The sequence below is a fragment of the Temnothorax americanus genome, unplaced genomic scaffold, assembly GCF_048541705.1.
Source record: "Temnothorax americanus isolate GAGA-0224 unplaced genomic scaffold, ASM4854170v1 Scaffold29, whole genome shotgun sequence".
Classification (NCBI taxonomy): domain Eukaryota; kingdom Metazoa; phylum Arthropoda; class Insecta; order Hymenoptera; family Formicidae; genus Temnothorax; species Temnothorax americanus.
The window spans coordinates 320,519-338,324 of record NW_027509432.1 but is presented as its reverse complement, the minus strand read 5'-3'; the positions used below and the strand labels follow the sequence as shown (position 1 = coordinate 338,324).

The 17,806-nt window shown below is 36.5% G+C and overlaps 2 protein-coding genes across 5 annotated transcripts in view; one reads left to right on the top strand and one right to left on the bottom strand.

Annotated features, from left to right (window-relative positions):
- M (zona pellucida domain-containing protein miniature) overlaps positions 1-17,806 on the top strand; it is a 267,575-nt gene that overhangs the window by 186,626 nt on the left and 63,143 nt on the right. Inside the window, exon 1 of one of the 2 annotated variants that reach the window (XM_077410718.1) lies at positions 6,288-6,479. The exons of the other annotated variant lie outside the window; for it this stretch is intronic. The gene's annotated coding sequence lies outside the window, so the exon portion shown is untranslated. Of the gene's footprint in view, positions 1-6,287; positions 6,480-17,806 lie in introns of those variants that run through there. 2 annotated transcript variants of the gene reach the window in all.
- Positions 1-17,806, bottom strand: part of Sol1 (CUB domain-containing protein Sol1) — a 232,044-nt gene that overhangs the window by 183,419 nt on the left and 30,819 nt on the right. For all 3 annotated transcript variants that reach the window (XM_077410713.1, XM_077410711.1, XM_077410712.1), the window contains exon 2: positions 9,741-9,807. In XM_077410713.1, coding sequence (XP_077266839.1) covers positions 9,741-9,807 — 67 coding nt within the window. The remainder of the gene's footprint in view (positions 1-9,740; positions 9,808-17,806) is intronic.

Here is a 17,806-nt window from a genome sequence, read left to right as displayed (position 1 = left end):
GTATAGGATGCGATTACATATACGCGGTCACTTACTCTTACGATTCTGAAAAATGTGAAAAATTCCGGACACGCTCGCCCGAAATATTAAGAAAAATGTTGTAGACGTAGTGGTCGCGCGCGCTCGCGCGCGTATATAAATCGTGCATTACGTCACGACGTGATGCATTGCCGTATTATCGCTGTTAGAACAATGCTTTCCTCTTTTTGCGAGAATCGAGATGCAGCAACATGGTCAGCCGAACTGAACCATGTATCAATTACATGAAGCTGCATCGTACGAATAAATAGACTGTTAGTGGTTACGCGTTCGCAGAATAAACGTGACTTCCGTTACTCCGTGTGTTGGATATCAGCGAACCGATGTAGATCCCTTTTAATGGAGATATTCGCTGGATTGAACAGGATGAGATCACTAAAATTATTCAGAATAGAACGAGTATTATGATAGATCGGCTTTCGTCGTGCCATTTGGTAATCATCATATCGAGATAAACACATTTTAGCGTTGCGGTTAAAAGTTAGAAATTTAATTATGTATGTTAATGTTCGATAAACTAAATAATGTTAACTATTAATAAAAAAATATATATAAACCAAGCAATTATCGTCTAAATATTAATTCAAAAAATATTATTGTAAATTTATTAACGTATCATCCAAATTAGAATTTTCTGATACTTTCGTAACTTTCTTTAAATATTTATTTTCCTGTTAAAATAACCAATAGATTTCTAATCGAACAAAGAGAGCATTGATAACAAATAAATATCAAGAACATATATACATATATATATGAATTATTTCCAATTCTTGAATAAATTAATGTTAAAGTTAAGAATTGTACAAAATAAACAACTTGATAATAAATACAGTTGCCAATTAGTACTATCAAAGTTAAGAGACGCATCTTTTCACAATTAAATACTATTCCTATTCGCGGAGTAATAGCAACTATCTTAAAATGACAAAACTTTAACCGAGCTTATACTGCAAATTGCAAACGACCGAATACGCGAACACTTGTGGAACTTTCATTTGGAGTTCTTCTGATGTATAATAAAGGACAGATTATGGACGAACAAAATGAGAGAGAGAGAGAGAGAGAGGCACTATACGCACGTAATGAAACAAATGTTTTGAATGTAGTCGCGTCTTCATTTAAAAGTAAAGGGGGTAATTTGTATGCCGCGCATACTGCTAGCGACATACGAAATTCTAGTCTTGGTGACCTAGTAGGGTGGCATGACTGGTAATAATGTAAGTACATTAAGCGAATCGCGCCGATATCAGTTGCGCGATTTCATATCGAGAATATACCTGGTAGTCTTGATGGGCTCTACACAAACTCTATATATTTGAATTTAAGCCGATATAAACTATATGTATCGACAAGAGCATTCTTATTTTTGTCTTCGTGATTGCATTGATGATCCAGTTGTTTGACACGTGAAAGGAAGATAAAGGAACGAATATCTATAAAATTTGTTAGAAATAAAAAAAACTAAATCTTCAAAAAAAAAACGAATAATGAGAATCTTTCGCATAAATACCAGAAGCAAAGATCTCTGACTGTTGCATAGACGGTAGTGAACGAGTTGGTTGTATAACGAGATTCACCTGCATAATGCAGAAAAAACTATACAAGTTTTATATTACAGTGCACGAAGCTTGTGCAGACGCTACGCTAAACGCACTTTCAGAAATGTTGCATTTGCATCGAATAATAATTTACTCTGAATGTACAAAGCTAAAAGAAGATACGTTATTGACACGTAAACCAGAAGTAGTTGAACAATATTGGAAACTAATATTTTGTGATATCAAACATCGTGGATATTATTTAGATTTTATACACTTTGGAAATTCCATACTGTACCATTCATATTCCTATACGAGAGCAGTTGCGGTTCGACAAAAGACTTGAATCCGCTAGAGAGCAATTATAAAATATCTACATGAATATCTATCTTTTGCGCATATACATCGATACAACTTCGAGACATGTTTTAAATATGGTTATATAACAGTAAATTAAATCGCGTATCGCGTTACACAGTTTCTCCTTATTCATAGATCAGTATTCGACATTTTTAAATGAAGTGCGATTATTTTGCTTAATTGCACACTTTATCATGCATTTGTTCCGTAAGATGCTAACAAAATTTATCAAAGAACTAAATAAAGAAACGCCGTTGTTCTAGAATAGGATAACAAGAAAATTATTATTTTAAAGTTGTAGATAAGATGCAAATCGCAAAAACAGGAAAATGCGCGTGACAGTATTCGTTGGAAACTCTCTGGTTGATAACCAGCTAGATAGTATTTGCAATGAAAAAAAAATACAGACACTGCGCGTACCAAAGAATATCTTTTCTTTTTTTCATGCTGCCGCAAAATGTGAAGACATTTGGAAACAAACTGCCGGTATGGGCCATGCACATACCAAACGTGACATTTTGAAATGTCTGTCTCAAGCTTCTCACATCCAATATAAGATATATCGCGATGCTGTTTTCATGATACTTTTATAGTAAACACATAGTTTAGAAATATAGAGATGGTTAATGGTTCGCACATTTTCACGTTATTTCAGCTTATATATTTTTATCATCGTTTTATAAATTTATGGCATATTTTACATCGTGATAATAATGATTACAATAACAATGAAAATTACGTTAATAACACCATGTACGCAAATGTAGGTAGGTATTTATTAAATACGTATACAGAAAGCGCGCACACGAAGAGGAAAATCGCCAGAGATATCAACATAGCGTAAAATATAATATATAATAACGCTGCCCCATATTTGTTATATCTCGTTATCGTATTTTATTTTGAGAATTATAAAGCAGGAAATATACGATCGAAACATAATTAGTTTCGATCAGCAAATTAAATATCAATATATAGCATATCTATTTGTAAATTAAAAATCGTGCGGTTACATTGATTGCATTTTTTAGACATTATAAAGATAAATAAATATCGGCCGGCGATATTTCATCTTCTCAATAAGAACTCAAATATTCTATTAAAAGCGACATTCTATTAAAAGATACATGGATATGTTACGCGGTTAATCAATATTAGGTCGTGAAAAAGATCAACTATGATATCGCGCGATGTGATGGGGGTTTCAATGATGCATACAGATTGTATGCCAGAATTGTTGCCGGGAGCAAGATTGCGTAACCAACTGACGTATATCTGCCAAGTTCCCGATTGTTGTAATACAAAGGGCTGGTATTGACCGATTTCGCGCATCGACATATGTGTAAGAGCCGTCCATTAAAAGCAGCTGGTTTGCCAAACATACCGAATAATTACCAACGCACAGGAACACTCTCGTCTAAACTGGTTACAGTGTCATTCGTGATCTACGCAACCTCTTCCGCTAATGATAGCTCACCATGACAAAACCCGCGTCGATATCACATCGACGACCTGCAGTCACCAAAAGTCACAATGGCAACTACCCTTGTCCATTTAAATCAAAGCTAAGAACAATGCCGTGCGTTATAATTTATGCTGTCTAATGCGATATCCTTCATGCGAAACAAACTTTTAGCATCACAGATTTTGCTGGACTGCGCTCAAAATTTCTTCTTCTGGAAATATTTTTTATCAAAAACGAATATTAGCACAATAATTCCGTGAATGCGGTTCAAACCGCGATGATTTCTAAAGCAACGCGGGGAATCAACCGTATTCATCTGCTCAGCTAAGTGGAATGTTTCGCGCATCTCTTTTTACGTAAACTATTTTATGCGGAAGATTTTCATTTCCAAGCCTGAAAGAAATATATTTAATTCCGCCCGGAAATCTCAAAAACGCGAGAAAAATATGTACGTTCGTTTCCTTGTTAAAATGTACAGCGCATATATAATAGAAAAATGTGGAGATAGATTGCTATATTTACTTCCCGGCTTACTGTAAGTTCTTTCCAATCTCCAGCATTCGTGTTTATGCATCATGCGAGACCTCGATGGCGTAATCTTGAGTCAGGGGAGACGGTTCTTAGAAGCCGCGATAGCAACCGAGGTCCTTTGCTCATTCGGGCGAGTTGAATCTCAACGATACTTCGTTTCGGTACACGTACCAAAGTGTTATTCAAAGAAACGCTATGACGGAACTTGTAAGCTTGTAAAAATGTCACGTTTGATGATACAAGCGGAGTTCCATCTTATAGGTAAGGGATACAGCAAGACACTCAAAGAAGTTTGTCGTTAAGTCCGCAACTTTTCTTTACCTTTATGTCGCATTAAATCGGTCTAACTTCTCTTCGCGTATTCCTCGATTTTCTGTACGAAGCCTCGTTCCCACCACGAAGACCATCGCGATATCAGAAAGTAGCGAAACCTTCCTTACTTGTTCAACCAAGCGGAATCTCGTCAATATTTCCACCGCCTTTATTCATCGGCATCAGCGCGTGCTTCATACGTACCGAAGCTTTTACAAAAGGAATTGAAAGAGATCGAATGTACCATAAAATATCAACAAATAAAAAAAAACATCAGCAATCATCTTCAATGATTTTTAAAAGTATGTTGACTGCAAGAAAGTCGAGATAAAATTTTAATTTTCACAGAATTTCACTGCTGCGTCCCAGCACCTCGTTCATCTTTTTCAGTCATACGGAAGATTGTGTGGAGTTTTTGAAGAATGAAGCTGTCCTCTCGAAAAAGCAAGGAAACTAGTTCCGGCCGGTATTTGTTTGGCGACACATCCACAGGTTATTATTTGCCATTATAATACCCACATGTTATCTAATATTGTTGTTATTCATACAGTAAACATAATATTTAAATAAATTTTTATATCTAAAATTCTTTTCTTGTTCTCTCGTGAATCAAAAAAGTTTATCTGTCATCTGGCTAAAATTCGCCAAGACGTTGATTTCATTGATTCAAAATCTCTTACGAAAATACGAATTGTAACGCTGTTTTGGTGAAAAGCGCTATGTCTTGCAGTATATCAAATTGCAACTATAACAATACAACATTCGTAGGATGATAAAAATTATATCGCAGAAACGAGGTAGGAAACAGATTAACTGATTAACTTATTTGAAATTTCAACTTTCCATCGCCATTGTACGTAGCGTATTAATCTCCATTTCTTCTTTTTCGTTAATAATTCATTTTTTCACAACTTAGTTGCAGAACGGCCGACTATTAATCTTGTCACTGCGGTGATCCCTGAAATTGAATTTCCGCAGTGACAGATATTCGCTAAGAATTGCGAGATGGCCATGTAGAACAGCCGTAGGGTTTTACCTCGAAACGTGCATTCCTATTTTCTTTTTTTTTTGTATACAGGATTTTATAACGACCGCTCCATTTGTCATACAGACCGACCGTTTCATCGAGTGTCTCTTTGATGTTACTCATCGATAGCAGGTTGCCAATCTGCGATGAGAATATGGGACACGATACAGGTAGATAGTATATATATTTTCTTTGGTTCACACACACACACACACACACACACACACACACACACACACACACACAATTCCTAAATTATAAAAACTAAATAAAATAAAATAACGGTTTATTCATTTTTCGAGAAAATCCATGAAAACGCGATGATATTTTTTCAAGACTGTAAATGAGAATCTTCTTTGCCGATAAAAGTTTGCGCAGTTATCGCGTATTCGTTATGTATACGTGTATGGAAACAGATACGTGTGTAGGACGTATTCTCACTCGCGAGAAGTGGGCCGTGCACCAGCTGTCGTTGAGCCTCGTTACCGTTCCCGTCACGTCAGTGGTGTGTGTTGCCGCGATAAATCTGGCATGCCCGAATCTCGCGCGTTATTACTTTGCGTTTTACTCGGCCCCGGCTTACGAATGGGCACCAAGTCAGCTGGTATATTTCATCGAAGCTTTATCCGTTTCTTTGGCCGTTACGCGTCTTTTATTATCATAATCATATATATCAAGACTTTTATATTATTAAATAAAAGAAACTATAAAATGCTCCCAAAATTTAACGTACGCGTAAAATAGAAAAAAAGATTGCAATATTTATGAGAAAAAAATAAAAACAAGCGATCTAGGTTAGATTTAATAAATCGTTATTTTATAAACGACAAAATTACTGTCTCATTGAATTTTACACAATCGTACGACAAACATTAACACGTTTCTGCATTATTTTATAACATGTCCAAGCCGTGATCGCGACGCGGACCGTCTTTCAGAGTGACAGACACAAAGGGATAAACTTCAAGTTGGCACCGAAATTACTACTCGGAAGCCAGATAAAGTTTGCTGCAACTTAGATAACAACATGAGGTCATCAAACAATCGGAGCAGCAGCCCGCAATGAAACCGCGTTACCGCGCTATTGCCAATTGGTCGAATCGGCCCTGGTTTCGGGTCTCGTAGTTTCCACTTGATAGGATCGATAGAACCGAAAGCAGTCGACCGGATAAGGTTAAGAAGTATAGTCCAGATCAATTGAAAGGTATTGACCTCGCGTTCCAGGTGTTACCCTGGATAAAGAATTACGTCTATTTATATCGCGAGTTTTGGGCACCTCCTTCCCCACCCCTCGGCATGTTGCAAAACTTTCGTCGTAACGTTAAGCCGCTTTACGAGATTACACCGCCGGCAATTTACATACGATTGAGTTACGGTGCTTGCGGTGCCGGCGCGTTTCTGGGAAAGGCAGTTAAAAGTAGACCAGTGTCGCCTGCGCGTTTGCACGTTATCCGGAAATCGGAGAAGGGCGAGGCTATTTCCAAGTTGTACGATTTACAAGCTCGAAATAAGGCTACATTTTCAGCAAACTGTTTTTGCCGATCGTACATTCGACCGAGAATGCGGCTTATGTAAATGCAGTTAACACCTTGTTTTACTCGCTATACTCATGGTACCTGAATCGACCGTACACATTTTGCATGTAGAGCGCGAATATAATTCTGGTAGAAATTTATAATCCCAAGACGATTATATCTATTATTTGTTTCGCCTTTCGTGCGCTTGCGATAAACTAAACGGATAAAGTAAAGTTTGAAAAAGAAATATAGAATCTCGCCGTTTGCATATTATAGAAACACGAGAAATTCGAAATTCAAAATTCGAAATTTGTATTAATTGCATGCTTAATCGAGTGGCACCCCAGCTCAATTTCCGGATTACACGAAAAATCTAACGCGTATAAGCGTTCACCCACCCAGCTTGGGACTCGGAAAGATAAACTCGGAAAAGTTTGTAATTGCACGACGATTACAACTTAAATATACGCTTTAGCGCGGCCAGAATTCACAAGTACCCCTCGCGCAATGCCGGACCTTTAATGAATATTACTCTTAGATCGGTGTATACTTGCTTGTGTAACACACGAGTACGCGAGCAAATCCGACGAGATATAGACTGGATCGAAGTTTTGCCGCTTTCCGCGAGCCGTATTATTAAACTTCCGGTAAGGTAAGCCGAAAGCGAGCATATTCTAGCTTCGGTCTAAGATCGTAATAGTGTAACTTTTGCCCTGCAGCCACAACGGGATTTCTCCGGCTACTCCTGCGGAAACTGTGAGCAAAATTATTCTCCGGCGCGTGACGACTAAATTGATTAGATCTAAACTTGCTTCCACGAGTACAACGTGATATCCGAAGCGCGGCGCTCGGACGTGACGACAGAACGTTACGTAGTAGCAAACGAGAGTGAGAAATTAACGTATCGCTCGTGTTCCAGGGCTAACGACGGAATTTTCAGCAATTCCGCTCGATGAACCCTAGCGTTGCTAGACGTTGACAAGTTAAAACCATCGAAATATTTCCACTGCACGCGCGTGACCGACAGACACGTGCGAAAACGTGTTATGGAACAGAGACGGAAGGAGAGAAAGAGAGAGAAAGAGAGAGATAGAGAAACTGGAGAGTCGTTTGTTCCGTGCTGTTAACCGCATGTGTGATGCACACGTACATACATATCTACGTAACGGGCTCAATGATGCCGACCGAAGCGAAGCAATGAATATCGTGTAGCGAGCTCCGCACGCCGGCACGCTCGACCAAATTAAATGTGACACACTCACCGGATAACGTTGGTCAGTTATACGACGCGTATAACCAAGCTCGTTATTTTTCTCTTCCACTATAGAAAAATTGCGCTTATACGAATCACTCGTCTACTTTCTACTTGATCTGCACGAATGCACTTTAATAATCTTCGTCTGCTTACTTACGGTAACCGAAATTACGAAAAATTCTCTATATATTACCGCGTTTATTTTCTTATCTTAAGTTTATAGCATCCGTCCGTCATGTTTATTAATAATTGTGCTTCCTATATATAGTGAACTAGCTGCCTTCAAGCGTGATAATAAAAGTTTTATAAATTCCAAACTTGTGACAAGTAAGAGAGTTCTTTCGCCAGCCATTACTCAATTTATGTATCATTAAGGGATAAACTAAGAATACGATTATCAAGCTAAACCCTGGCTCGAAAAACCTTTTGTATTGTATTGATGTCTGATTTATGAGCGAGGTTCGAAGTTGTCTACTAAAGCAATGAATACCAGTCGCACCAAACGATCCATCAAGCTGAATATAATTCAGCGTCTGCATTTGACGTCGTACGACGTAGTACGTTACGTATAACTAAGCTAAGTCTTTTTTGTATATATAGACATTTCGCTTACGCGTCGCTTCTGCCCACCCATGCGAGAAAAATGCAAATATACGTGTACACGGTAACGTTATACCTGCGAGCTATAACGCTCGACATATGGTATTACTTCGAATAGCGTCAGCGTCGCGTATGGATTTTTACAATCGCTCACTTACGACTCCGTATAAAACTCATGCTGGTTATAATAAAGTACACGAGCTCAATATTACGAGTTTCAACGTAATAAGCTGTTGCCACTAATGAAATCGCGTAAAACTTGATACGGCTCGCCTCACACGTAAATAAAACTTCCGTAATAGGCGATGCTTGGTACGGCTACATTATAAATTATAACAGTATACTATTACTTTAGTTAATGATACTAAAAGCCTAATCATTATAACTTTAAATATTACGCTCAAAAAGTACTGAGTACTGGCTAAAGAAGAAATTAATACGCAGATCGCGCGTGGTTATAGGGCCCTAAAGAAGCTTTCAAAAAATAAATAAACTGTTTTTAGTCTCTTTTAATTTAACGTTTCGTGCCCTATATTTAAATAGGTATAATTTTATACTTCCATCTGTTATAACCATGATATGTCTATGAGTGTTATCAACGATTACCATATCTCGTGTAATATACACGAGAGAACAAGCAGGACGCATGTATTCCTGTAATTCGTGACTTCGCCAACAGAACTGGCTATAGCTGGCCGAAGCCGGCTGGCGCGCGGCGTGGCGCGGCGGTGGCTCGTGGTAACAGGGGCATTGTTTTTGTCGGACACGTTGCCTGGATACTAATGCGTTCAGGCACCTAACGTCCGGCTATACGTTAAGCCCGATGCGCCACGTAAATGCGGCTTACGTTCGCACGATAACGGATCCTTATAAACCGACGTATGCAATATCGGTTCGCGTTAACAGTAATCCATTTCGCCCCGAAGCGTGTCGGAGAAGGAATCGCCTATCCGGAATAATAAAATCTAGCTCCCCTTTGCGCGCGAATCCGCGAGATTTCAGGCCGGTAACACGGCGAATACTTAACGCCTATCTGCCTATCTGCAATATGTGCTCGTCGACGTCGCTCTTCTAAAAATAGATCGATATTTACCTGGATTTACGGCGTGGCAGTGGTTGAGGAGCGGCAGCCAACAGAGTAGCAGCACTGCTCTCTGCATCTGAAATTAGAATTAACGCGTGAAATATTTATAAACACATATTGCTTCCAACGAATATTATAGCAGACCATGAAAAAAATCTGACCGTAATTAAAATTATAATTACATTCCCTTTCGATTGCGAACACTTTGATAAATTTGAAATCAATTCTTTTTTAAAGAAAGCTTAATAAGAGTCCTATAATTACTCGTTGGAGGTAGTTATCATTAAAAATTAAAATGTTCTAGTCTTTCTGCAAATTCAGTTTCAAGCTAAACGAGTATCTATGTTACTTTAATAAAGACTTAATGCGAATTCTGATTGACAGGACATGTAATCCTTCTTGAAAATTACAAAGTTTCTGATTGAGAATAAATGACGGTTTCGTAAGAAAAAATTAACGTAGGATTCTTTAAATTAGATCTATCAGTTTATCGAGCACAGAGACTACTTCCTCAACTTCCTGTAAAGAAGTAAGATCTATAATTGTTCATGGTGCCGTAACTTCTTTTACCGATAAAAATCACAACTGTGTGTGTATATAAGGAGTATATGCTGTATAAAGAAGCCCAGCATTCATCCCCTGACTCGATAAATATTATATTCAAATAGGCCCGTATTAAATAATCTGCGATTAACAGTACATATGTAATACGTTCCACTATTCATTTCAGGGATAATTAAATTTTTAATATTAATATTTATCAATTTATGCACGTACACATGTTTGTGTGAAGCTATAATGGAAAATAATCTGCGCGGTTTAACGTGATTAACGTGACGCTTATTACACCCGAGTAAGTATAACGCAGGTACGAGAAACGCATATCCCGTGTGTGAGAAACAGGAAGCTCCATACATGGTGAATATATGGGGAGTAAGGCAATCCTCTACTGTCCATTGTGCCGATAACAAATGAACTCAGCGTGTGCATATGCCGTCGTGCAGGCGCATCAGCATGCACCCACTATGAGTTCGCACGCACGAACGCTCGATACAAAAGCAGCCGTGCAAGAAGAGTCGTACCGAATTTTTGCGAGAATATAGCTCGCCTCTTTGCGCTTTGGCTATAAACTCTCTGATATGTCTAACGCGTAAAAAGACCGACGAATTCGCGATAATACTACGTATCGATTTGCCAATTCGGTTCCAATATCAGTCGCGTGGAATTTTCAAATTGCAGCACCCACCTATAATACGATTTACGCATAAATACTTTCACTAATTTTTTCATTTCTTATTCACTTACTTATTTAAAAAGGAAAAGTTTAATTTTATATTATAGAAAAATGTTAACACATAATTTTTTTAGTATTATTTTTCTTTCTCGTGATTTTTACATAAAAAAATATCAGTTACATAAATTTTAATATCTTTTTTTTTCCGTTCGGATATATTGGATATACAATGTAAATACACAACAGAGAGTACGCAAAACGAATAAAGTTAATAAAATGGGAAAAAACGTATATTGACATGTAAATGAGAAATTCAGGCTCGCGCGACACAAAATATAGTCGATACCTGTCATTTGTGCTCGTGATTCGAATATCATATTATGCATTTTGAAGCCCACAATACGGTACCGATCTTTATGTCGATATGCAAATGGAAAGTGTCAAATATACCATTTGGACCAGTTTATGTATATCGCGGCTCAACAATATGTGTCAAGTACAATATAAACAAATAGCCTTCAAAACCAGGTAATAATTGAAATATATGCAAGACATAATAATTTAACATTATATATTAGATACGACTTTTACGAATGTTTGCTGACGTAACAAATGGTGACTCGATATCCGTATCGATGAACGGTATTAATCTCATTTTGCGAGAAATACGAAATGTAGGCATAAAAGATCGCATTGGGCCAAAAGGTCGCACAGGTGCATTGAAGATTGTATTCATCGAGCAACCAGGTGGATTCGCTGGATAGAGTGAAATTCCCGATCAAATCTTAAATTGGTAAACTTTCTTACAATTAGTCCTCTCACACAATTAACGCTCTATTATTTATATGTATTACTTAAATATGCCATACGTTTATGTTTAAATATATTTACAATGGAGATATTTACTTTAATATTAAAAAAAACTCTTTAAAAAGTTTTCTTAGATAAAATAAAATATATTTAACAATTTTTTTTAATATTAAATTAAGTAACAATGCGTTTCTAATATTTCTATAGTCAATATAATTCTGATTTATAATTCTTATAATAACGTTAACTCTCTCAGAAAACATATAAGTGAGATATATGTAATAAAACGTACGCCAATAAACCGTATGTTCAACGTTATCGTTCTTCTAGAAATTAAGACCATCCGGTACACATTGTGTAAGCTAGCGCAATACCAAGATGTAATAACATGCACATACGTGCATGTGAGACGTCAATTTGATATTTGGTTCAACGATGCCGCAAAATCATATTACTTGCTACTAAAAATCGCCCAAGAAGCAAGCTTCTCATCGAAACAATGAGAAACCTTGAAAATATCAAAATGTTTTATCGCATTTGATGCAATGAACAAAGACATCGGCGGTCTTACCCTATTTCGGCAAGAGTTTTTCTTTTAAAAATTTTCTGTCCAACCATGTATTAATTTCTCTTAGTTAAAAATTTAATAAAAATACCTCAAAAAGACATACCTTATATGATCAATATAACGAATCGATTTCTCTGTGTGTGTGTGTGTGTGTGTGTGTGTGTGTGTGTGTGTGTGTCGTGCGCTGATTTATTTTTAGTCATCTTTCATGACCTGGTACGGGATAAATAAAAAAACATCGTTTCGAGATGCAATCGAAAGATATATTTCTCTCATCCATACTTTTTTGGAAACTTGCAAATAAATTAAAATACATGAAAATGGATAGAGATTGAATAGAACGGATATCATTTTTCTTTCTATAAAATATACGAAGAGACTGATGAAACTAAAAAGATATCCGCAGACGGCATCTCCAAATACGCATTGCAATAACTCACACGCCTGACAAAGAAGTGTCAAGAAATCACTCCGAATTGCTATCTTGTGCATCAACTTTTAAAGTTATATTACTATATATATGTAGGTAGTAGAAACTGTTTTCGTCGACACATTGCGTGTAAATGCATACAGCTCACGCACACACACACAGAGACAGACTTTCAGCAAATCGTTTGTAATAGTAATCGCGATTCCGTTTTCATGTTATCCGCATCGTCTTCGATGTAAGTAAATATCCGTGATATCGGTTGAGTCGCTCTTCGTCGCTCATGGAATGTCTCCCATGGAACGACGCGCGATACACGTACAATCGTACAAAAGCCACATGCTTCGTCGACAATGCGAAACCCGGAAAAGCTTTGAACTTGTTCGGAAACACGAATCTGTTGCGCGTGACATGGTTAAACAAGAACGAAGAGTTCAAAGAACATCAACGCCGGAACTATAGAATAGGGGCAGCAAACAGACTCTCGCGACGAATACAAACACCAAAAATGTTTGCTCTCTCTCTCTCTTGAAAACTGATAACGCCCAAGTTTCCAATTAAATTTGATATTCGAGTTAGTACGCGTCGCGTTTTCTTGTCGACAATCAGAAATTTTGAATTTTCTGGAGAATTTTACGCGAGTTTTTCCACTTTAAAACTGAATTTGTATACTTTATTTTAGTCAATGCGATGCGAAAGTAACGATTGCGAAAGAATTTCATTTTGTTATACATTTTTTGCTATTATACATTATTTATGATTATTATGATTATCACATTACGATAAACGGGATTAATTTATTCAGATTCAAAGAAAGTACAAAGAAAAATGTTCTTATAGTTATTTCGGAAAAAGTGCTTTTAGATCTTCGATGTTCCAAGCAATGAAAATGAAACACCTTATAATGAGGAGTTGATTTATAGGAAAAAGATCTCGTAATTTGATTGCAAGAATCATTAATTAATAAAAAAAAAATGTCACGTTCGTCACGATTAGTATTTGATAATAAATAAAAATATAAGATATATGATAAGTTAGAATTGCAAAATCTTTAATAATATTTCAGTATTTTACGTGAAATGCGTAAATTACAGCGAAGCGTTAATACGATTCCCGCCGACTGCTTTACACGTTCGCGTTGCGGCTTCGCCCGACGACGAATCATTCCTACACGAAGCAGCAATTTAAACAGACAGCTAGGTATGTACTACGTACGACGGATTGCACCCCGTAGACAGATGAGTCGCTAAAGTTTACCGCTCTTCCGCGCGAAAGTTCCTGTCCTACGGAAAGCTGGGCCAACATTCGCGTCCGTTCAACCTGTGTCTAGCTCTCTACTACGAGTCTACGACCTTGCGCGCACAAGAAATTCAGATAGCAGATTGCAGTGGTGCAACGGAAGTATGGCAGTAGCATCCCTGCGGCCACCCAGCCGCAACAACGGGCTCACTAACGTAAAATAGTAGCGATGGAGCGAGAGAAACGCTAAACGCGAAACGAGCGAGAACTCCTTTTCTTTTTAGGCCCTTAGGTTCGAAAGCTGTTATGCAGTATAAAATCGTTATGTATCTTCTCGCGACTGAAAGGAAGCGTTAAAAATAAAATTTTAATTTAAAAAAACGCGCGTGATTATGTGTCCTAAAAAAATTTTGATTGAACTCCCAGGAAATTCCTCAACTAATTAAAAGAGTTCATAATGTTCTAACGTAAAGTTAAAATTATATAAGATACATAAATTCGATATATAGAGCGCTGCTATTACAATTAATATTAGATTAAAGTTTGGATTTTGCGTATATAAGAATTAGACCAAAAGTTTTGCAAACACGTAGAAAAGTAAGACGACGCATTATTAAACTTATTTAATTCGTCAAGGGTTTAAAACGTGTCTAGATATCTCAATAATCGTAACTCACTGGACACATGTATTACGCTGATTTAGTATCCTACCATTATGAGTCGGTGACGGATGCGATTTCTCTGCTGTGTATATACGGCTCCATTTCGGCACGAGTGAGCAATCATAAACTCTACCGCGGCGATGCTAAATCATAAAGTATAAGAACGACAATGACTACCACCACCATCATTCGCAGTAGTCGCATGCATCCGCATGCGGATGGGCAAAACTTTACTGTGGCTGACAGATACATACGTGCGGCGAGAGCGACAATTCTACGTGATTGCTTCCTGAACATATGATTCCGTTAGACTCGTGCGTAAACTAAGCACGTAGTGATCGGTCTTATTTACTAATCCGGATAATAATAAAGAACGATAATATTCGAAAATCGTGTGACGCACAAAATGCATTGCAATTTGTGAATAAAAACTCATCATAACAAAAAGATTCACAAACTAAAAATAAAACCATACATTCGTACATTGAATTTCATATCACCTCGCGTAGAATTAATATAATAACGTGATTTATTATTCCTTTGCTATACTATTTATATCGACCATAAAACATACAAGCGCAAAAGTGTATATGAAGATAAAGATATGTATATATGCACTGAATTCGACTTGATCAAACAAAAATACGTAGATACGAAGATCTGTGAGCTCATCTGCGGAAGTAATATATCTTCAACAGAAACTTGGAAAGTATCACGCACGGCAACAACGGAGAACCTAGCAAGATGCACTATCCCTGCAGTCATATAGCGAACATCGGATTGATCCCGAAAACATCTACGGCTAGTTTCCCCATTTTCGCAGTTATATCTCAAGAAATATAGTGGCTCAGTTCATTCAGTCCGAATATATGGCGATTTTCCTTCAAAAAGACACTAATGCTTGATGAGCTTGAGAAAATGCCAAAGTAAATAATTTAATTTATAGTATTAGAAATGAAGGAAGGTCGAAGCAAGAATAATAATTCTTATTATTTTATTATCTTTATTCTCATGAAGAGAGAACAGTATAGCAGATAAAATCGAAAATAGAACCGCTCAAGTTAACCAACGTGATTGTTCAGCGCCATCGAGATTGAAGGAGTGAATAAGAAGAAAATAGTTACGGATAACAACGCTAGTCAAGACTTTTAGTTTTCCACGAGGTTGAAATGCGGGTGATAGTATCACATCACTCGAAATGGTCCGCTTTAATTACCGAAGTGGGAGAAGGACAGTACGAAAGTAAAGGAAAAGGAACACAAAGTAAGTATTTAGATAAGAATAAATTTCATAAATAATTATATAATCTTTGCCATCTTGCATTTATCTCGTGGATCCAAAAAACAAAAAAACTCTGCAAAAACGAAGCGCTCATAATTTTGTGCGCAAAAACTTTATATTAAATTTTTATATATTTCCGAATAATAAAATACAAGAACGTGTTATTACATACAAATTGTTACATTGCGATATATTCAATCCTATGACGATATGCTATTCATATCTCTTTTATCTTTTCTATCCTTTTCTATCCTATGTCTATGCAATGAATATACGAGCAATCGGTCCGAACGATGGTGTCAGCTTAGTTACTCCTCTTATTCTTTTTCTGCCAACTTTCACTGGCTTCATATCATACGGAAAATTTCGAATTTCTTGTTTCACGATCCATTATCGATTCGAATGAAAGGACAAAAAGTTAGTCTAACATTCTTTCTCTTTGTTTAATAATAAATTACAATACAAGAGATATCAATAAAAAAAGTTTAATAATGTCTTTTAAGTTTATATATTTTTATAATAAATATAACATAAATAATGTTAGATAGAAGATAAAAACAAAAATAAATGAGTTGCTTTAACAAAAGTTATACCTCGAGTTATATAGATACTGATATTTTTTAGAAAATAAAAGTTCTCTTGACATATAATTCAATTAAGAAACAGATAATTAAACAAAAATTATTTTATCAATTTTAGAGACGGCGTATTCCACCAAATTTTCGCTAAAAAAAATTAATTTAAATTTGATCAAAGAGTTTGCAATTAAATAGCTATTCGATATGCATACACATACGCTCTATACATATGCATTGAGACAGAATAAACGCAGAGAGAACTACTTTCAAATTTGCATAAATTAATAAGTACTTCTATGCAACAGCTATGCGACTAGCACAGAATCGAACACACGGTATCCTTTGCAAATACCATAATCCCGTTATAATCCGGATGTAGGCGGATGATAACGATAAAGAGACTGCACCTGTCCGAAACCAGAATACAGAGCCTGCGCTCTAAAAGCCATGGATTTTCAACCAAACCCGCGCGTTAATGAATATCCACGAAATAATTCGTAATTACCAGAATAATCATGACGCATAACTGAAATGGTAGCCCAAATTATACACTAGACGCAATCGCGCCACATCTGGAGCGATAGTATCCAAAGTACTTGATAATTGCGAGTGTCATATTGTAGTTTAATAAAATTGCGCTCAATGTATCGTAATTTTAATTTTTGTTGACTTCCCGTTGATATCTCGACGCGACAAATCATCGACAACCATCAGCTATTCATAAAACTGCAATCAATGGAAAAATTGCTTGTCGTGCATCAATTATTCTTTTATCGCAACTGATGGATGCGATAGGAAATCGGAATAATACGGGATGAATTATCCGCGCTTTCAAAAGGTAAAAAAGGAGAAAATACTTTGAACCATCGATTCTCATATATTCGTTAAAAGTTCGGAATAAGAATAGAATAAATCCAATGTCATATCGAAACACGTTATATGTGCTCTAATGGAATAGAACGGAAATGTAAATCTGAACTTTGATTCGTGCCTCTATCTTTGAAAAGTTTGCTGTTCCAAATAATATATAAACGCGTGATTCTTAGAAATGATTCTTTAGATAGTAAGTAAGTATACACTTTATATGGCACAGCAACTTCATTATTTATAGAATTAGAAAAATATGTTGTTTACCAAGTTTAAAAATTACACAATTATTGATATAATTTTATTTAGGATTTAATCAAAAATTAAACAAAAAAAGAAAAATGTCTATGGATACCTATATACATAAAACATTGTCATCTTTTTTAAATAAAGTTAGCAAACTCGGACT